Consider the following 23630-nt stretch of genomic DNA (forward strand, 5'->3'; position numbering starts at 1 on the left):
ATCACCGGACATATATACGGCAGGATCACTGGACTGGATTTATATGCCAGTACCACTGGATTTATACGGCAGTATCACTGGACTTATACGGCAGTATCACTGGACTGGATTTATACGGCAGTACCACTGGATTTATACGGCAGTATCATATACGGCAGTATCACTGGACATATACAGCAGTACCAATGGACTTATACAGCAGCACAGGGACACCACCACTGGACTGATGCAGGACAACACAGCACCACTGCAATGGACTGGACTTATACAGCAGCACTGGACATATGGCAGCAGAGGACACCACCACTGTGACTTGGACTGATGCAGCACAAGACACCACCACTGGACTGATGCAGCACAACAGCACAACTGGACTGGACTTATACAGCAGCACTGGACATATGGCAGCAGATAACACTACCACTGTGACTGGACTGATGCAGCACAAGACACTACCACTGTACTGATGCAGGACAACACAGCACCACTGCACTGGACTTATACAGCTACACTGGACATATGGCAGCAGAGGACACCACCACTGTGACTGGACTGATGCAGCATAAGACACTACACTGGACTGAGCAGCACAAGACAGCAATGGAATCGCCACCCCGCTTTCCCTCCCGCACAGACACTGAGGACGGAGACACATCCTCTCGCTACACTCTCCAATGCTGGAGTGAAAATGGCGGCAACGCGCGGCTCCTTATATGGAATCCAAAACCCGCAAGAATCCGACAGCGGGATGATGACGTTTTGCCTCGTTCTGGTTTCCGAGCCAGGCGGGAAAACCCGAGCCGCACTCGGATCCGGGCTCGGGTAGTGAAGTCCGGTAGGGTTCGGTTCTCAGGGAACCGAACCCGCTCATCTCTAATTAAGAGGAATCGACAAGCATTTATTTGTTTCTGTTTTACTATGAGGTGACGGGCATTTGACTTAATAAGTTACATAGAAAATGTAAGGACACAATAAACTGTGGCATTTACTTTGGATTTCTTCCTCACTGTATACATACATTCATTATATGACAGTGCATCAAGTGAATCAATTTTATTAATATATTATCAATACTTTATTAAAGGATTGTGTTTTGTCATATTGGGTTATAATGTCTTACTATAAAGGCTTACTTTATCTTACTTCAAAACTGATGTTCCTTCAGTTTTTGTACTTGGAAGATTAAATTCAATAAATTGCTTTTATTATTTAAGGGGTTATAGTGCCTCACACCTCAATCTGACTGAGTATATAGCTCTTTAGTGACAGTTGTCATTACTGATTATCGGGTGCTGGCTGCCAACATTTAGCCAGGGAGGAATATGCAATCAAGTGGCCCCAGCTTTTGTACCAGTGCACGGCAATGGCAAAATGGACATGGCAAAAAAACTGCAGGCGTGGTGTATCTAATGGGGATGTGGTTAAAATGTGTTATGCAATAAATGAAAAATCATTCTCTCTATGAACTTTGGCCCTCATTCAGCTTCATACGTATGTAACATGCCCATACTATGCTACACTCTGATTAGCCAACCCCCTGTAACCACTTAGGAATCCTCAACACTTATTTAATACACATCTACATGCATACGTTTGAACTGCGACTCTGTACGAACACTATTCGGATATATATGCGCTGCAGCTCAGATGCTGGTGCAGAGAAAAAAACACATTGCACAAGCCTTTAGACGTGGCAACGCTATGCTGGGTTGGACTGCCGTAGTCTTCCTTTGTTTGGTCACAGCGAATGGAAGCTCTTCGCATGTTTCATCATGGCATATGAGGAAGATGTGTCTGTGAGGGGTGTAGTATGGTTTGCCGGCGGCCATGCCGACAGCGGGGTGAGCGCAAATGAGCCCCTTGCGGGCTCGCTGTGTTCGCCACACTGTGGGAACGGTGGTGTGCTATGTGCGCCACGCTATTTATTCTCCCTCCAGGGGGGTCGTGGACCCCCAAAAGGGGGAATAGGTGTCAGTATGCTGGTTGTCGGGATTCCTGCATCGGTATACTGAGCGCCGGGATCCCAACAGCCGGCAAACCGAATACCACCCGTCTGTGAGATTATGTCAGAGATGTGTGATTGAATTTTGTGTTAAATTTGGAAAATTCAAAAATGAAACTCATGAAATGGGGTATGGGTCATTGGGTCGACTCAACTTAGGTCGACAGTCATCAGGTCAACCACTGAAGGTCGACATGGGCATTATGTCGACATGCACTAGGTCGACAGGTGAAAAGGTCGACATGAGTTTTTGGACTTTTTTTGGTGTAATTTTCTTTGTAAAGTTACCGGGAAACCCAATTAGTGCATTGTGTCCCTTCGCATGGCTCGCTTAGCTCGGCACAGGTTACCGTTCCAATCGTAGTCCACGTGGATCATCAAGTATGGAAAACTAAAAAAAAATTGAAAAACTCATGTTGACCTTTTGACCTGTCGACCTAGTACATGTCGACCTATTGACCATGTCGACCTATTGACCATATTGCCCTAATGCATGTCAACCTTCAGTAGTCGACTTAATGACTGTTGACCTAAGCTGTGTCGACCTAACGACCGTATCCCCATGAAATGTTACAGCAAGAATGCAATGGAGAACCAATTAGTCATGCTGCAGTAGTTCGGTGCATTTTTAGTTTCTTTGTCACAATAGGCTGGCAATGTTGACATCTGTAACCGCAATGCAACTGAAGTGCTTCCACCACTGAAATACTGCAGCACGGCTAATTGTTTCTCGACCGCATGCTGGCCGTAGCATTTCATGAGTTTCATTTCCGTTTTTTCCAAGTTTAACACAAAATTCAGACACGTCTTCCTCATCCACCATGACGAAACATGCAAAGATCTTCCACTTGCTGTGACAAAACAGAGAAAAGTACGGCAGTCCAACCGCAGGTTCAGACACACCGATGTACGAGCTTCACCATAACCAGCATAGCGTTGTCACATCTACCTATGGGGCAGAAAAACAGAGGCAGTTTCATTACTGTACAATCAGACCTCATGTATGTGTGTGTGTGTGTGTGTGTGTGTGTGTGTGTGTGTGTGTGTGTGTGTGTGTGTGTGTGTGTGTGTGTGTGTGTATAGATAGATAGATAGATAGATATGTGCAGAAGTCAGCGGCACTCAGCAGTCGGAATAAAGCAGTGAAGATTCTTTATTTAGGTCCAAATAAAGAATCTTCACTGCTTTATTCCGACTGCTGAGTGCCGCTGACTTCTGCACATATTGGGATCTTGCCATAGATCACAGAGGGCACCGCAGCAAGTATCACGTCACATTCCCCACAGAGTGCCGAACCTATCCGCTACATAGATAGATAGATAGATATACACTGTATGTAGAAAAAAAATAGTTATAGTATTATTATTATTATTATTATTATTATTGTTATCATCATAATCTATATATTAATAGCAGATGGACGACTTTATGAGTGACATATTTCTATGATGGCGTTGTCTAAGCAGTGCAAGTCATATACCAAACTTAAGGTCTTGGTCTGTAGATTTGCAGTAAAAAATATTGGTATTGCAGTTGGTTGCTTCGTTTCAGAGTTATGTGGTAAAATGTCCGCCTGCCATTTACAATGCATCACCATTGTGCTCTAGAAATTGTGACAGTTGGTGAACTCTCCCTGTGCACCTGTTGGGTGACCTGGAACATGTGACCTGCTTGGAGGTCTGGAAACTGTGATAGTTATTTGCCGACACCCACTAAGCAGGGATTTTTCTAAATGTGACTCCTATGTGGGTGAAAATGGGTATTATATTTTATATTTGGTGGTCATTAAATGGGACTCAGCTACTGGAAATCATTTTATTGCAGGACATTCATATGGATGGTACAAAGCTGCTTATGCAGTTATCTTTATTTTATATTTTGTTTATTTATTTATTTATTACATGCTTTTGTGGCCTGTTTTTCATTTTTGCGTGTGTATAAAACTTCTCACATTAAGCAGTTTTTTGTGTGCTTCAAGGTGACATATGTATCAGTTGCACTTCTTTGATCATTTTTATGATACATTCTAACACAACCTCCAAAGCCAACATTATTATTATTATTTTTGTCCACTTGAAAGTTTTGGGATAAGGAACCTACTTAAAAGTAAGCAAATCATGAACAGTTATTGTAGCATGCTGTGCTCTGATGTTATCTTTAAAGTAGAGAAAAAAAGAAAATGCTCTTAACGGTTTTTCTCCTTCAGGTCTGGTCTTTCATTACCGAGCAGCAAGTAATCGCTACGCCCTGACTTTCGCTGATGCTGTGCGATCCTGTGAGGAGAACTCTGGTGTTATTGCATCTCCGGAGCAGCTGCAGGCAGCGTTTGAGGATGGCTTGGACAACTGTGATGCAGGATGGCTGTCTGATAAATCCGTGAGGTGCAAAAAATTGCTTCCAGTTGTTCTGAATAGAAAATATTTAAAGCTAAGCTTATATAGGTCTTGTAGCCATGCATTTTGTTATAGCTATTCAATACTTGTTTCCATTACAGGTGTAACCAGCCAAGATTTATATTGTAGATTTTGCAGGCACTGTAGATGTAGTCAGCTTTATTTATTATTTATTGACAGTTTTTTTTACGTCTATAGCACATATACTGTATATTCTGCAGCTCTTTATAGAGAATATTTGGAATTTCACATCTGCCAGCTTAGCTTTCAGTCCACGGCCTGATTCATGTTTGCAAGTAAAGCAAAAAAGCAAGCAACTGGGCACTGCAGATGTAACATGTGCAGAGAAATTTAGGTTTGGAAGGGTTAAATTTTTCTGTGCAGGGTAAATACTGTCTGCTTTTGCATGTAGCCCACAAATGTTAGATAGCTTTAATTTACACAGCTATTTGGATTTCTTTAACACACCTCACCCAAATCTAAATCTCTCTGTACATGTTACATCTGCCCCACTTGCAGTGCAGCATGGTTTTGCCCAGTCGCTTGCTTTTTTGCTTTGCTTACAAACATGAATCAGGCCCTATGTTCCCTACCCATGTATATATTAGGGTCAATTTTTGTCAGACTGACTGGGGTATAAGCTAGTCAACAAATATGTTTTGTGCACTCTGAGAAAATTGGTGAAATTAAAGTATTTATCAAAGCTTGCAAAGAAATGGAGAGTGGAGAGAGATAAATGAGCAACTAGCCAGCTCCTGTCATTTTTCAAACACAGCCTATAAACTGACAGGAGCTGATTGGCTGGTACTTTATCTCTCTCGACTTTATCTCTCTGCAAGCTTTGATACATATGCCCCAGGGGGAGAAATATATGGATGGATGTTCTTTTCTCAGGGCAGTCTATAGAAGTAAATAGTTTGCTTTGTACGGTACGTGTTGTTCTCTTAAAAAAAAAAAAAAGTCTAATGAAAACTGCAAATGAAAAATACTTATTGTATCTGTATCTGATCTGCAGATATCCAATCAAAACACCAAGGCCTGGTTGCTATGGAGACAGGAATAATCTTCCTGGTGTTAGGACATATGGAGAGCGAGAGCCAGAGGAAACCTATGATGTGTATTGTTACACTGAAGGACCCCAAGGTAAAGTTTTAGTGTGATGTAGTCACATTGCAATAGTCAACATATGGTACATGGCAGTAAGATAATCAGTATTTAAAGAATATCTTTATTGTTCTCTTATAATAAATGCCATGATATTTGTATTGCTGTAGTGTCATTGTTATTAATTCAATGAAATGAAATTATTTAATTTTACCCCATATTTTCTTTTAGTCAGTATGCCTTGTGTATGCCATAACTCTTTATCTATATGGTACTTCTAAATGCAGGAGATGTTTATTATGTGTCGGAGAGAAACACTCTGGAGGATGCCAGAAAGTCTTGTCTGCGTGATGGTGGGACAATGGCTACTGTTGGACAGTTGTATGCTGCGTGGAGAAAGGGCCTGGACCAATGTGATCCAGGCTGGTTGGCAGACAATAGTGTTCGTTACCCCATTCGGAACCCAAGAAGAAACTGTGGTGGTGAGGAACCCGGGGTTCGAACTCTTTACCAATACGCAAATCGGACTGGCTTCCCCAATCCTGAACGCAAATTTGGGGCTTATTGCTACAAAGGTATTATAATTTGTGTTTATGCATACTTACAGAATAAACTAAAATTGAAGTGTATCGGCCATTTAAAACAAATGTATATATTGTGTTAATATTTAGCTATAGATTTTGATATTTTTCACCTTTCTTCTGAGTTTTTCAACCTTATCTAACTTTCTGTCACTTTGCTTTGCTGCTCATTTCAATGCCAGCAAAGGCTCTACCTCTACCCTCTAAAAGCCATTTACATAGTTCAACATGGCTATATACACATGTATATCTAAATGGCGACAGTTTCTGTGCCTGTAATTCTCAAAGGCAATTTCAAAATATAGAAACATGTATGACTATGGGGTCTATTTACTAAGACTTGGAGAGAGATAAAGCGGAGAGAAATAAGGTACCAGCCAATCCACTCCTAACTGCCATGTTACAGACTGTGTTTGAAAAATGACAGGAGCTGATTGGCTGGTACTACCTCATGTTCGGAAGGAATTGTATAGCCACTTCAATTCGGTGTCATTAAAATGAAAATGCAGCAGGAGGCGTCTGTAGGAGATAGACGCCTCCTGTTAGCATTGGCAAAATCTGAGTGCTGTGTCTGAGGACGCAGCCTCAGATCGCCATAGCGACCGTCAGTGGATGGTTCACAATGGTTTCAGGCACCGGCCAACCTGTGTAAGCTGAAGCTTTTTCATGCTGGCCATAGGCTCTGGACACTCTGGCCCAGGAAGTCTGCATCCAATGATACAGACCCTGGACCCGTCACGTCTTTAAAATGGGGGTCCGGTGCCATCACACCTTGAAGAATGGCATCAGGTGCCACCCCCCAAACATGTAATTCATGATGCGGCTGCCAGGGGGCCGCAAGCAATATCGCAAGACCCCTTCTGCACATACGCAGGATGTGTCTTGTGTCTGTGCAGACCCCACAAACATCGTATCTGTACGTAAACCATCTACTTTGCATATAATCATGAATTAGGCCCTTTACCTCTTTCGACTTTATATCTCTCTAGGACTTAGTAAATAGGCCCCAATCTTTGAACCTGGCTATGTTTTAGCCAGTTCAGCAATATTTGAGTCATTTATCTATTGGCAAGCCAATTCACACCCATGTGAGTGGAACTGAGTAAAATGTTGTTGAAATTGTGTAGTAAGCTGCGCTAAAATGGTGAACGGTAAGCAGCTCAATATAAATAGGTAAAACAATTTGAGCTAAATTTAAGCAAATTTGGCTTATTTTTTTGTGCAAAGATCTAATGGCGATCTTCAAACACATTGCCTGATTCAGACACATACACAAAGTCAAGTGTGTATGCAGTGGATCGATTTTTAGTAGGGATGTGCGGCAGACACTTTTCGAGTTTTGTGCTTTGGTTTTGATTCTGGTTCCATGCTCGTGTTTTGGATCTGGATTGGTTTTTCCAAAACCACCCTTTCTGGTTTTGGTTTTGGATCTGGATTTTTTTGTAAAAAACATAAAAACAGCTAAAATCACAGAATTTGGGGGTATTTTTGATCCTACGGTATTACTAACCTCAATAACATTAATTTTAACTAATTTCCAGTCTATTCTGAACACCTCACAATATTGTTTTTAGGCCAAAAGGTTGCACCGAGGTGGCTGTATGACTAAGCTCAGCGACACAAGTGGGCAGCACAAACACCTGGCCCATCTAGGAGTGGCACTGCAGTGGCAGACAGGATAGCAGTTTTAAAAACTAGGCCCCAAGGAGTACATAATGCACAAGATGGAATTGTCCTTGGGCCCTCCCACCCACCTTTATGTTGTATAAACAGGACATGCACACTTTAACAAACCCATCATTTCAGCAACAGGGTCTGCCATACTATTGTGGCTAAAATGATTGGTTGTTTGGGCCACAACCAAAACAGAAGCAATTAATCTCTCCTTGCACAAACGGGCTCTACAGAAGCAAGATGTCGTCCTCATCCTCCGATTCCTCAACCCTTTCAGTGTTTACATCCTCATCCTCATAGAGTATTTAATTCGTCCCCACTGGAATCCACCATCACAGGTTCCTGTGTACTTTCTGGAGGCAATTGCTGGTCAAGGTCTTGCTGGAGGAATTTATCATTCATTTTGATGAACATCATTTTCTCCACATTTTGTAGAAGTAACCTCCTACGCCGGTCGCTGACAAGGTTGCCAGCTGCACTAAAAACTCTTTCGGAGAACACACACTGGAGGGGGAGGGGGGCAACTTAGATAAAATAAAACCAGTTTGTGCAAGGGCATCCAAATTGCCTCTTTTTCCTGCCAGTATACATATGGACTGTCTGACATGCCTACTTGGATGCTGTCACCGATATAATCCTCCACCATTCTATCAATGGTGACAGCATCATATGCAGTGACAGTACACATGTCAGTAATTGTTAGCAGCTCCTTCAGTCTGGATCAGATGTCAACACTTGCTCCTGACTGCCCTGCATCACCGCCAGCGGCTTGGCTAGGAAATGTTTTTCTTTTCCTCGCAGCCCCAGTTGTGGGAGAAAATGAAGGAGGAGCTGTTGACGGGTCACATTCAGCTTGAGTTGACAATTTTCTCATCAGCAGGTCTTTGCACCTCTGCAGACTTGTGTCCGCCGGAAAGAGAGATACAACGTAGGCTTTAAACCTGGGATCGAGCATGGCGGCCAAAATGTAGTGCTCTGATTTCAACAGATTGACCACCCTTGAATCCTGGCAAAGCGAATGAAGGGCTCCATCCACAAGTCCCACATACTTAGTGTAATTGCTCCGTCTTAGCTCCTCCTTCAATTTCTCCAGTTGCTTCTGCAAAAGCCTGATGAGGGGAATGGCCTGACTCAAGCTGGCAGTGTCTTAACTAACTTCATGTGTGACAAGTTCGAAGGGTTGGAGAACCTTGCACAACACGGAAGTCATTCTCCACTGCTCTTGAGTCAGGTGCATTCCTCCTCCTTTGCCTATATCATAGGTGGATGAATAGGCTTAAATGGCCTTTTGCTGCTCCTCCATCCTCTGAAGCATATAGAGGGTTGAATTCGACCTCGTTACTACCTTGCTTCAGGTGATGGCAGGGCAGGTTCAGGAGTGTTTGCTGGTGCTCAAGTATTTGGCACGCAGTCGCTGAATGTCGAAAGTGGCCCACAATTTTTCGGGCCACCGACAGCATCTCTTGCACGCCCCTGCCATTTAAAAAAAAAATTCTGCACCACCAAATTAATTGTATGTGCAAAACATGGGATGTGCTGGGATTTGCCTATATGTAATACACACACAATATTGGTGGCGTTGTCAGATATCACAAATCCCCAGGAGAGTCTAAGTGGGCTAAGCCATTGTCCAATGATGTCCCTCAGTTTCCGTAAGAGGTTGTCAGCTGTGTGCCTCTTACGGAAACCGGTGATACACAGCGTAGCCTGCTTAGGAACAAGTTGGCATTTGTGAGATGCTGCTGCTGGTGCCGCTGCTGTTGTTGCTGCGGAAGGCAATACATCTACCCAGTGGGCTGTCACAGTCATATAGTCCTTAGTCTGCCCTGCTCCACTTGTCCACATGTTCGTGGTTAAGTGCACAGTGGGTACAACTGCATTTTTGAGGACACTGAGGACACTTTTCTTAATGTCCCTGTACAGTCCGGGAATTGCTTGCCTAGTGGAGTGGAATCTAGACAGGATTTGGTAGCGGGGACACAGTGGGTGGGAATCAAATCTTCTGTCCCTCCTCTCGCTCCCATCTCGCCCGCCGCCAGTATTCAAATGTTGCTGTTGATGGGTGCGATTGCAGCAATTCAGCTGAAATGCGTGAAAAGTGACCCGTTTGGACACCCAAACGGGACTTTTCACGATTGCGCCCATGTCTTTAGTCGGGTTAAGCTGCTTTACACGACTAAACCCGTCTCTTATGGGTGCAATCAGCGCGATAATGGGGGGGCCATAGAATATCGCCCCCCGCGATCTCCCGTCACTTTAGATGGGAGATCGGGGGCAATAAAACATTTGAATCCCGCCCAGTACGTCCATGAACTGTCTAAATCTCACTGCACTAATGGCGGATACTGGACACACGTCTAACACCAGCTTAGTTGTTATGGCCTCAGTAAAGTTTTGCAACAGGGTGACTGCTGTCATATTTCAGCTTCCTCACAAAGGACTGTTGGACAGTCAGTTGCTTAGTTAAGATAGTACAAGTGATCTTCCGACTTCCTCTCTGGGATAACGATCAACTCCCAGCAGCAACAACAGCAGTGGCAGCATCAGTAGGTGTTCCACTCAAGGATCCTCTGGAGCAGGGGTAGCCAACCAGTCAGAGACAAAAAACCAAGATATCTTGTTAGGTATATCAAAGAGCCGACTTCAAACCGAAGGCGCACTTGCAAAAAAGGGGTGTGACCTTGTGCCTGCTAGGCCACGCCCCTGGTATAAAATGCATTGAAAAAGCCAGATCCAACATAAAATACAAAGAAAAAGCCACTTCTACATCAAATAATCGAAAAGGCCAGATCTGCATAAAATATATTGAAAAGCCAGTCACATAATACACTTCAGTTCCCCCGTGTGTCACTCCAGCCAGCACCCGCCTGTGTCACTCCAGCCAGCACCCGTCTGTGTCACTCCAGCCAGCTCCCCCATGTGTATTTGGTTCCCTCAGTTCTCAGTCTACGTAGTGCTGCTGCATGTCTGGCTGGAGTGCGGCAGTTTACAGATCTCTTGTGGTCACGTGACTTTGAGTGTTGGGAGACACATTTGAATAAAGAAAGAGCTGCATGTGGCTCAAGAGCCACGCCTTGGCCACCACTGCTCTGGAGGAATCCCGGTTAGGAGAGGACTCGTCAGTCATGCCAGTGACATGGCCTGCAGGACTACTTATGTTTCTGACTGAGGAGGAAATTGACGTTGAGGGAGTTGGTGGTGTGGATTGCAGGAGCTTGGGTACAACAGGAAGAAGGGATTTAGGTGTCAGTGGACTGCTTACACTATTACCCAAAGTTTCTAAACTTGACAATGACTTATGATGAATGCGCTGCAGGTGACGCATAAGGGAGGATGTTCCTAGGTGGTTAACGTCCTTACCTCTACTTATTATGGATTGACAAATTCAACACATGGCTTAATACATGTTGTCCGGATTTGTGGAGAAATAATTCCACACCGAAGAGGTGGCTTTTTTGGTATATTGCCCAGGCATGACAATGGGCTTTTCATCCCATGGCCATCAACTGTCTCCACTGGTGCCTTATTCAAACAAACCACATCACCATCAGGATCCTCATAATCAACTTCCTCCTTAGTGCCAGCTACACTAATATCCTCCTCATCTTGGTGTACTTCTACAGTGACATCCTCAATCTCAATATCAGCAACTGGACTGGCGGTGCTCCTCCCAGCACTTGTAGGGGGGGCGTGCAAATGGTGGTAGGAGCCTCCTCTTCCCATACAGTCTTGGGAAGGTCAGGCCTAGAAATCGCAACCGCGGACACACTTGGACTCTCCTTGGGGATTTGTGATATTTCTGAATGCACAGTTGTTTTTTCCTGTGCTTTAACAAGCTTAATAAAAAAAAATTTCAAGAAGGAGGAGGGCTTCCATCCTCATGAGAAGCTGAACCACCAGTCATGAACATAGGCCAAGGCCTTAGCCTTTCCTTGCCACTTTGTGTCGTGAATGGCATATTGCCAGTTTTACATTTCTCATCAGATAATTTTTTGTTTCTGATTATTAATTTTTGCTTCTTGGATTTTACATGTCCTCTATTACTTTGGGCATTGGCCTTAGCAGATGACGTTGATGGAATTGCATCGTCAATGTCATGACTAGTGGCAGCAGCAGCTTCAGCACTAGTACTAGGAACTGGAAGTTGTTCCTGATCTTTCACTATTTTTTCCTCCAAATTTTTGTTCTTCATTTCACAGGACAGCACCCCTTTATTATTACAGCACACAGAACAGTGCCCTTTTATTTTCACAGCACCCCTGTATTTCTACAGCATACAAGACAGGGCCAGTGTACTTTATTTTAACAACAGCATCCCTGTATTTGGGCCAGTGTACTTTTATTTTAACAACAGCACCCCTGTATTTTTAAAGCATAAAGGACAGGGCCAGTGTACTTTTAATTTAACAACAGCACCACTGTATTTTTACAGCATACAGGACAGGGCCAGCACCCCTGTATTTGAACAACAGCACCCCTGTAATTTTACAGTATACAAGACAGCACCCCTGTGTTTGGCCCAGTGTACTTTTATTTTAACAACAGCACCCCTGTAGTTTTGCAACATACAGGACAGGGCCAACACCCCTGTGTTTGAACAACAGCTCCCCTGCAATTTTACAGTATACAAAAAAGGGCTAGTGCAATTTTATTTTAACAACAGCATCCCTGTATTAGGTCCAGTGTATTTTTATTTTAACAACAGCACACCTGTATTTGTACAGCAGTGACAGGACAGCAATACCCATGTACAGCTGCAGCACCCTAACAGCACATGACACCAGTGACAGGACAGCACCCCTAACAGCACAGGGACACCACAGTGACAGAACAGCACCCCTAACAGCACAGGAACACCACAGTGACAGGACAGCACCCCTAGAGAGCACACACTGACCCCACCCGATGCCACCACCCACAGAGAGACAGAGGTCTGTCTCTCTCACTCTCCAAGTCCAGAGTGAAAATGGCGGCGACGCGCTGCTCTTTATATGGAATCCAAAACCCACGAGAATCCGACAGCGAGATGATGATTTTTGCCTCGTCCTGAGATCCGAGTCAGTCTGGAAGTCCCGAGCCGGACTCGGTTCCTGGCTCGGATCGTGAAGTTCGGGGGGTTTGGTTCTCTGAGAACCGAACCCGCTCATCTCTAATTTTTAGCCACTGCACATGCATCTAAATGCTCCATACATCTGTCTGCCATCTCCCTGATTCCTTGACCTAACCAGAACTGCCGATCCGCCAGTTGGAAATAATGATCTACAATCTGTCAGGAACTCAGGGATATTTAAAAATCAATGCACATATATTGGCAAGCAGCTCAATTAGATTGTGATGTCACTCAGGTGCTAAAAGGTAGGGGTAATTCTGTGTAAGAAAAAACATTTTGTTATCCCTAATGCACACTGAGTGAAAAATAATGCTACATAATAATCAGATAATACGGAGATCTTAGTTGCGTATATCTGCAGATATAGGGTTAAGCCCCTGGGCCGATTGTCAAGGCGTCTCCATCACTGGGGGTCCCTAATGCTAGGTATGGGTCCGGGGTGCAGGACCCCATCACATCGGCACAGGTCGGCTACCCCAGGTCAGCACACAGGTGAAAATTAATAAGGGTTAATAAGAAGCACATAACTGCTATGTAGGTGAAGTGTGATTAAAATAATACAAAAATATATACAACTGACTCGGGTGCTTCCCGGCTGTGACCCGCCTCAGGCCTCTCTCAATATGCCGGGTTGGTGACATGAGCGGTGATGCGGCAGGGGATTTCCAAGCACCGCCCGTCCACATAGAGTGAACAGCTTCCCGTTTACACAGCACAGCGAGCCGGGTTGAACACGTGTTCAACCCTACTTGCTACCCGAGTTGGAATACCGAGTTGCTCAACCCAGATTATTCCGACTGGGCCCTTTTACACTGCACAGCAACATGGGTTATGCACGCTCATGTGCAATAACCCGTGTTCAATGCTGCTGGTGTTAAAGGGATATTAGTAAAAAGACCCCTTAGTCCCCAGAGGAAACAATGCCGATACACCGACATCCAATATCCCGAAGGAAAGTATTGGGGTTCGGGTTACTGTATACTGTAGATGGAGGTTTTTAGTGTTGCACATAAAGGAGGGTGACTGTCGCCCAAAGATTGTGTTCTTCTCTCTGGGGGTGAATCACTAACCTGTGGGCTGCGTTTGAATAATTTTTGCATGAATAGTGTCTCACTTTCTCCATAAATAATAGAATGATGAAAAACATTCCCTACAGTAATAAGCAGATGACACTGCATGTCCTCCTCTGTAGCAAAGTGAACTTTTTATGTTGCAGTACAAGTCAAATGCGTTGTTTTGTTTTCTTGGGTCACTGCAATACACATTCTGTGTTTGTTAAAGGTTAGAAATATATTATTGTATGTCAGTATTGGCTTGGTAAAAATTGCTAGTGGAGTTTTTGAGATAACTCCTATATTCTAAGGGCAATTATGTGCAAGGCTTCACGGTTCAGCTGGTCGTGAAGCTCCAGGTATGAGAAATATTATCAATGACAATTTGGTCCTATAAGTGCTTATTACACACAGTCTTTCATCCTTATAGGGCTAGATATTTCCCAGCAGTAAAAGCCACATAGCGTGAAACTGATACAGGGGCTTTAGAAGGTTACATGGAGAGGGACGAATGAATGAGCAATGCTGAGAATTATTGATTGAGTCAAATCAATATGTTTGTCCTGACTAATCCTTTTCAATGAATATTTGATGGAAGTCTTAATCAGATAAATAATTATGACCTTACAGAAAGATATACCAGCACATGGTGAAGAAAAGGGGATTAATCTGAGCATCCCACCACTTCTTCTATTGAATCTCTGCTGTGCTCTTCCAGGGTTTGAGGCGAGGAAACTGGAACAGAGCTGTAAATTAACTAAAATGCAGCAAACAGCTGGGAGCAAGGCTTCATGCCAAGGATTTACTTATCTTCTTAAAGGAGAGCTATCAGCAAAAAATTCTCTGTGGAGAGACTTGTGTGCGTAGAACATGTGAATGTGTCTATTAGACATTGGGGTATATTTATTACAGTCTGCATTTTTAATGCGTACATTCCCAATGAGAAATGAATGTTTTCCCACAATTTGCCCATCTGTCTCTTTCCATGAGATGTGCTTCTGCTTCCTGGCAGGTCCTCCACAGCTGGTGCACATGTGTGGCTGTCAGAATTTGTGATATACTGTAGTAGCCATAAGCTACTATAGGCTAACGCCATTTGCAGGTGAAGTTAGCTGTCAGGGCCTGGTAAATCTGATTGCAAAGCAGCTAACATAGAAAGGCATGGGGGTTGCATTTGCTGCCAACCCTCCATGGTACATCTGTAGATCTTTAATATTTGCAGGAACCCCTGAAGTAGGGTTACCACCTCATCCCTTTAATTCTGGACACATATTAATTACATAGGTTATGTGGCTAATTAAAATCAGGTGAAATAGAGTCTTGAAGTTAGCCAGCCACAGAATCTGTGTAATTAATATGTGTCCAGAATTAAAGGGATGAGGTGGTAACCCTACCCTGAAGTAGCTGTTTTAGGGGAATATCCCACAAATATTGAAAGAAAACTACGCCCTGGAGTCTTATGCTGTTCCTCTGTACAGGTCCAGCCCACGGCTGTCAGGTGTATTGTACATGCTTCCCCTCAACGAGGTTCAGCAAAGTCAGAGAATTGTAGCTGCCATCTCTTTATCTGCTTTCTGTATATTTTCAGTCATTCTGGGGCCTGACTGTATACTGTGCCATCCTCTACCCCCAATGATACTGTATCTCATATGTCGCTTGTCAGTGTCCTATACAGCCAAGCTTGTGTACTGTGACAGGATTATCACACTTGAATAAGACTGACAGGAGAGGAGGAGATAGAGGATTTATGGACAAGCAGATTAACTAGTAATAACACAGAAATGGTGTAAAATCATGTAACAAAAATGTTGTCTCTTATTATTTACATTAGATGTAATGGAATATAATAATGCAGGGATATAACTAGAAAACATGCTTTTGATATTTAGGGGTATATATACTAAGGTGTGAGTTTTTTTAGAAGTGGAGATGTTGCCCATAGCAAACAATCAGATTTCACTTAACATTTATCTAGCACCTTCTAGAGATCATAGCTAGATTGGTTGCTATGGGCAACATCTCCACTTCTAAAAAAAAAACCTCATACCTTAGTAAATATACCTCATAGTGTTTTATTCAGAGGTCCTTCCGCTTTAGTTCAATGGTTTATGGCAAAGTCTGTATCTAGTCTCACACTAAAGGTGGTCACAGACGTGGTACGATCCAGGTGACGAGCTGCCAGCTGGCCCAGTATTGCACCACATGTAGCCTCAATAAGTCAGATATAACTGGACAACATGGCCCATTTGACAGCTTTATCATCAATCAAGCAGAATGTATGACATTATGAGTTAGCTGTATAAAAGTATACAATCTTGTTAAAGATGTATGGAGGATGTCCATAAGGATAAAATACTCAAATACATTTGTCAAGTTTGTAATGTAAATGTAGTTTAGATGTACGAAACTTTGGAGAAATAGTAACTCCTATGTGTATCTTCTGTGTGTAAATATGCTAATGCTACAGGAGGGGCCAGAGCCGGCCATGGGCATAGGCAAACTAGGCAATTGCCTAGGGCATTTGATATGCCTAGGGGCATCAGCAGCTTCTGCTGATTAAAATGATATGCGGCATGTCTATATTCTGTGTGTAGCATTTCATATGCAGATACAGCCACAGTCTCACACAGTATATAGGCATGCTGCATATCATTTTAATCAGCAGAAGCTGCTTGTGCATCCTAACCACATAGCAATGCAAATAAAATGCATTTTCATAAAAAAAGGTGCCTGATGTTAGCATTGAGGCAAGATTTATGAGGACACATCTGTATCCAAGCAGAGGCAGAAGTCACAGTGTTAGTGGCAGTGTGAGTGCTGTGTGCATGTGAGTGGGTTGGTTGTGCAGTAGTGTTCGGAATATGTGTAAGGAGCATTATGTATGTCATGTAAAAATGCATTAATAATGTGCAACATATGTGTAGGGGGCACTATGTGTGTCATTATGTGTATAAAGGCATTAATAATGTGCGGCATATGTGTAACAGGGTACTACTGTATGTGTGTCATTATGTGTATAGGGGCACTAATAATGTGCAGAAAATGTGTAGGGGGCACTATGTGTGTCATTATGTGTATAAGGGCATTAATAATGTACGGCATATGTGTAAGGGACATTATGTGTAAAAGGGCATTAATAAAGGTTGTCAAAATGTGTAAAGCGCATTATGTTTATAAGGACATTAATAATGTGTCTCATATGTGTAAGGTGCATTACTGTGTGGAATTATGTGTATAAATGCATTACTAATGTGTGGCATTATGTGTATAAGGTGCTCTACTATGTGGCGTTGCCTATAGAAAGGGCACTACTGTGTCATCTAATGTGAATAAAGAGCAATATGGTGAGGTGTAATGTGAATAAGGAGCAATTCAGTGTGATGTAATGTGAATAAGGGGCTCTACTGTGAGGAGTAACGTTTAAAGTAAAGTGATACTACTGTGGGATGCAATATGAATTATGGACACTATCACATGATCAAATGTGAATAAAGTTGCAGTATTGTGTGGCATAATTGGAATTGGGGTTACTATTGTGTGGCCATGCCTCTTGCCAGCAAAAACACACCCCTTTTTGGGCTGTGCGCCAAATGTGCGAACTGTTCCTATTTAAAATATAGGGGGTACAAACCCCAAAATAAGAACTGCTATGGGTGAGGGGTCATGGTGCTGGGAAAGAGGTGCAAGGTCAGAGGCGGACCCAGCGGTGGTGCTAGGGGGCACCAGCCAAAATCTTGCCTAGGGCATCATATTGGTTAGGGCCGGCTCTGGGAGGGGCCTTGTGTTAATAGACGCCTCCTGCAAGCCTCTGTCATCCGCTGCTGTGTCTGAGGTTGCAGCATTTGATCAGTATGTGAAAACATCATCCATCTGAGTGACCCTCAGATTACGCAGGATGTCCGGCGTTCCCACTCTGCTGGGGCATGGAAACATGCAGTCCCTGGCTATAACACATATATAAAATGGGGGTGAGATGCCCCCATTTTGTAGAACGGTCCCTGCCCCAGCCCCTGCACTGCCCCTCAAACGGCCACAGCATGTTGATTGTGCTGCGGCTTGGGGGCACTGTGAGCGACAGGGCAAGATTGGTTCTGCACATGCCAGAAGAGGTTCAGCGTATGCGCACTCCACCCGCCATCAGAGTGAGGTTTGTGTACTACTCTGAATAAATCCTATTGTTGCATAATCCAGTTATTCTGTCTGGATGGCATTTTTTATTATGCACAACATATATCTATTCCTCTGTTCCTCGACTATTCATTCTCATCAACAGTATTTTTGAACCATCCAATTTCTTGCACCGATACTTAAAATATTTCTGTATCTTTGATTATTCAATTTGTCAATCTATTTACTAGTAAGAGAAACAGTGTGCAAAAGGGACAATACACTTCTCTGGAAAAAGACTGGAGCCTTCTCTGCTTATTAAACTTGTTACTGAACTTGTTTTTCAAAAAGAGCTCAGATGAGCTGATGAAATCTGTGCATATGACAGCTTCATAAGTATATTCCCAAATCCCCCACTCCCATATTAACAACATGCAAATGAAGGGAAAATAAATGTAAATAATTTTACTATGATTGCAAATTGTGCTGAACACTTTGTTATTTTGAAAACAATAGTAATGGAATGTTTGCGTAAATGTTATTGCAATATAATGGCTTGCAAGCATTCAATTCCAGTTTAAGATAATATGGCTATTAGTAATAGCCTATTACTGTGGCGGCAGCAGCCACTTCTACATATAAAGCAGCAGACAGCTCTCGCTGCAGAATAACTACTGCATATGTCACTCTTACCGAACATTAATGCATAAGCTAATGGATTGTACAGTACATCCAAGTTATAACTATGATGTTTTTTGTAGCTTATATCAGAGGTTCTCAAACTCGGTCCTCAGGACCCCACACAGTGCATGTTTTGCAGTTCTCCTCACAGAATCACAAGTGAAATAATTTGCTCCATCTGTGGACTTTTTAAAATGTGTCAGTGAGTAATTAATACACCTGTGCGCTTGCTGGGTTACCTGCAAAACATGCACTGTGTGGGGTCCTGAGGACCGAGTTTGAGAACCACTGGCTTATATTTTTGATTCCTCTCTTCTAAGTATTGTCATTTACTTGTAATATACTCTATAAGACCTAATAAATTCAAATAATTCTATAAACTAGACTTCACTTGAGTGTTAATCTCTCATGAAGGGGGGTGGGTGGGAGGCAAGGGTAAATTAGCAATCCACAGACATGTTGTGCTGTGTATCAGGCAGGCAAGACAGGCAGGGGTTGTATCTCACACAAGCTCCCACCTGGGGATGTGTCTGGCACATACATTGGCAGAGATTTTTATCATTATAATATAATAATATAGTCTCTTCAAGGGCCAGTAATTCCTGAACCGCAGCTATAAACCACAGCAGAGGTAACTGAAAATGTCATAGACATAATTGTGTGGGAATCAAGATCTGAAAGGCATTCCATAAATATTTATTAGATTGTCATATAATAAACCAAGTTTCTGTGGCATGTCGGAATGCTAATCCTGTTAGCATCTTTGGTGTGCATCAAAACAGAAACTGAGCATGGTTACATCTAGATCTTTCTATCGCTATGAATTGACTGCTGAATTAAGAGCTGCTTCTTGTTTCTCTCCCCGTTCAGCTTGATAGGATTCTAATTTATCCTTTTGACATGTTGCCTCTCAACAGCTCTTCAAGCAACAGCCCCCACCCCACTAGGGAACGAGCAACGAGGTCCAGTGTTGATGCCACAGGAAGACCTCAGGCTGATAAAACCCGAACTTCAAAGTCAAAAGCCTGGACAGGCAATACACTTGGAATTTAATAATGCCTTGTCTGCCACTGACACTGCAATATCTGCTACAAGACATGGATTTAAAGTGGAAGGCAGCGATCCAGTAACATCCATCGACTCAAAGGGCATTGTGAGGGAAATCAATGCATTATCTTCAAAGCCACTTGTCCTGGCTTTCACTGAAGACATACAACAACATGCAGTGACCCGTGTACCGGCCAAATCTGATTCTTTTCATACTTGGGTTCCAGAGGCACTAACTACTACAGAGGTTGCAACCTGGAAACAGATAAGCACAGATAAAATACAAGAGGCAAAGTCAGCACCAGGTACAGCCAGGGTGAAGGCTAATCCGTATGGTGTTTCCAAAGGCCAGGACGAGGATTGGTCTTTAAATGTAGTAGACATGAAGTCCAAACCAAGACAGACCCACTGGAGGGATTTTCTTGAAGAGTCTGAACCAGATTCATCAGAAGAATTTCCTGATATTGGCCAGGTATCCGAACAGCATCAATTAGAGTTAAGTCCTCTCTCTGAAGATGCCCATAATTCTCTGCAGTACACATGGCTACTGGGCGAGCAGAATTCTTTAACGTCACAGAAAGAGACCAATGGTCTTGACAGGAACCTTGCTGTCCCAACACTTTATGAAAATTTGGAGCTTCCAACTATCACAACTGAGTTTGAAAATCAGGAGCAAAGTACACACTCTTATACTGTAGCAAATCCCACAAGTACATTGGAAGAAGTAGCTCTTCGAAGCAATCCTGAACCACAGTTAAGAAGACTAAGTGATCAGAATGTATATAACCACTTAGAGGAACACGAAATAAGTCTGGATACAGTACAGCAAGATGCATTACGGAGACATGTTGAATGTAAAGACCCACTGGATAATGGCAATAAACTCAAAAAAGAAGAGTATAAGGATGCAGACTATCTACTTCATGTAGAATCCCTGTCCAATTCCAACGAAGTGAAGGGAAATGGAATAACACAACCAAGTAAGAATGCATTCAAATATAAAACAATTATTGTACTATTTTTCCCTTTGTGGTGTATGCCAAATATATGACTCTAAGATCCTGTTGGTTGCTATGAATGTTGTTTTATTCCACCAGGATTTCATCATATTACTTATAGATATCTTCTGAGCAGTTGGAAAGATTATGACAGTTGTGGGGAATAGAGAATTCTTAGGAGCTGGTTGCAGATGACAATAGGAATAGTGATTGAGAAGATTTCTATTGGTACCAAAGAGGTGACACATGTTGGTCACTATATACTGTACTAAGATTCTTTATGACACTGGTGGAAACTCTGACAGTGGGCACCAGGAACAGTTTGTGCTTGCCCTTCTATTCTGCAAAGAGATTCATTCAAAATTTTAGGGTATTTTTTGCGATTGGTGCAAAAAAAACACAACTTTTTCTGATAGCAAATGTTCTGTGCAAGAATTATGTTTCCTTAGTCTGTTGTTATAATCAAATGATGTATCCTCATTATTATGTTTAAACTTTAAGGACAAATGTTTATCAGAGTGGGGTAGATACAGTATACATGGAAAAATATGTTTTCTGTGCTGGGTTTGCTCTCTGAATCTTTGCTGCCTCTCAGACACCATCCTGGTAAATAAAACTGGGTACATACTATAAAATATATCAGCCAATCTTGTGATCCAGACGGATCACAATGACCAATGTATAGTGTTTTCCCTAATATCCACCCAATTCATAATTGGATAAATTGGTTGGTTGTATCATCCAACCTGATGTGCTGCACATGAGGTTGGATGCTGCCTGCTACAGAAGACATGGTGTAGTTATGAGCAATTGTTACTACAGTAGTTTTTCCAAGTAATTACTTTGTGACTATGGAGTTTAACAAAATGTTATGCTTTTTGCATTTAGAAGTGACATCATTATGACAACATCATTTTTATTTAACCTCACCTTTGTGATTTTGTCCAATATTTACAATGGCAAATCTTGAAAACCGTGTTAGACAGTTATATTGTAAACTCTTCGGACAGATAGCAACTGACTGTTGTGGGTCAAGTTAGATGTAGGTTTATGTGCAGCATGTAAGTATCAGTACTGCAGACATTTACACAGGTTAAAAAGGGCAGTAAGTGGAGTTTTAGGTGCAATCAGTGCAGTGTAACAAAAACAGCCCCAGTTTTACCTCACTATCATAAATGAGGTTAAACGAAGAAGTTGCCTACTCACCTGAATATCACAGAGTCTCCAGAATATTAGGGAGCTTCAGGTGCTTGATGAGTGTTCCAGGCAGTGGCGTGCGGTGAGGTCAGTGGCTGGTGAGGCACTGCAGCCATAATGTCTGTTGAGTCCAGCCGATGACTCCTACCGCCGCCGAGCTAATGCCCACTACTGCTGCTGCCCCATTTTGGGAGGGTACTGTGTCTAGGGAACCAGTGGGCAGGGTGGGGAATGTGTGTCCCTGGGGCCAGGGGGAGGAGGTGGTAGGGTGGGTAGTGTACTGTATGTACCCGCTGGCCTGGGGGTGTACTGTATGTTCAAGAGGCCGGGGGGAGTGGGCGGATTACGGGTATGTTCTAGAGGCAGGAGTGTTAGTTTGGATGGTTACTGTACTGTGAGACATGGAGCACAAGCTCCATACACTCCGCTACTGCTGGGGGCAGGGTGGGAGGAATAGTGGGAAGCAGGATGGGAGCAGTAGAAGTGCAGAGCAGGGGGTGGGATGGGAGTAGTCATGGGGGAGAGCAGGGAGCAGGCTGAGAGTAGTAGTGGTGGAGAACAGGGGGCAGGCTGGGATTAGTAGTAGTGAGGAGCAGTGGTGGGGAGCAGGGAGCAGGCTGGAAGTAGTAGTGGAAAGTGGGGGACAGGATGGGAGTAGGAGTAGTGCAGAGTAGGAGGGCCGGCAGGAATTAATAGAAGGGGGGCAGGATGGGAGTAGTGGTGGGAAGATGTGGGCAGGATGAGAGTGGAAGGGAATCGGCGAGCATAACTTAGAATAAGCTGAACAAGGATCTCACCTCCTCTTTAGCTCCCGGGTCCCAGCCACCGGTGCTCCTTCCATACTGACAGCAGGCTCACACAGGATGGGTGGACACTCGGACATCGGGAGTGGAAGTGATGGGTCCCTCTTCTCCGGTACCTCACACCTGTCTCTATCCTGTGTGATCCAGCGGAGCTTGGACACGGGGGTGGACGCGGCCTGCAATCGGGATGGGGGGGGGGGGTGGTGAGTGGCGCCGAACCTCTGCTCCAGCTGTACATGATCAGCTCATCAATGCTTCCATGTTTGCGTGCTCGCAGTAGAGCCCGCCTCATCACTGGTGCCAGCCGTTTGCAGTACAGGCTGCACTGGCTGCAGCCTACAGACATTCTTGAGCACGGCTGGTGCTGTCTGGGTGACAGTTGGTGGCGGTCGGCACTGGGATGGGGGCATGACCTCCGTTGCAGCCCAGCTCTCCCTGCATATGATGCAGCTTTAGAAGGGGTAATGCCGCTGCTGTATATTCCAACGGGGAATGGTGGTGGAGGGGAGTGGGGGGGTTGGTATGTTTCCAACATGACCTGTGTATTTTGAAAATGTGTCAGGTGGTGATACATACACCTGTGCACCAGCAATGGGATTTGTCAAGGAGCCTTAACAAATCCCCTTGCTGGTGCATAGGTGTATGTATCACCATCTGACACATTTTCAAAATACACAGGTCATGTTGGAAACATACAACCCCACAGCCCTCTTCTGCATCCCCCAACCCCCCATTTCAAAGGCTGAAGTAGGGACCATTAACATGAGTCATGTTAACAAACCAAACTGCCATATAGATTGGCCTATCGCTTAATAAATGAGAGACTCTCTTACCAAATTTACATTTACAGCCCAGGTGTTTTTACAGTATAGTCTACTATT

The 23630-nt window shown here is 43.5% G+C and overlaps 1 protein-coding gene across 1 annotated transcript in view; it reads left to right on the forward strand.

Annotated features, from left to right (window-relative positions):
- NCAN (neurocan) overlaps positions 1-23630 on the forward strand; it is a 325807-nt gene that overhangs the window by 153805 nt on the left and 148372 nt on the right. Inside the window, exons 4-7 of the mRNA XM_063954781.1 lie at positions 4209-4383; positions 5411-5538; positions 5787-6074; positions 19622-20731. Coding sequence (XP_063810851.1) covers positions 4209-4383; positions 5411-5538; positions 5787-6074; positions 19622-20731 — 1701 coding nt within the window. The remainder of the gene's footprint in view (positions 1-4208; positions 4384-5410; positions 5539-5786; positions 6075-19621; positions 20732-23630) is intronic.

Source organism: Pseudophryne corroboree, chromosome 1 (genome assembly GCF_028390025.1).
Source record: "Pseudophryne corroboree isolate aPseCor3 chromosome 1, aPseCor3.hap2, whole genome shotgun sequence".
NCBI lineage: Eukaryota > Metazoa > Chordata > Amphibia > Anura > Myobatrachidae > Pseudophryne > Pseudophryne corroboree.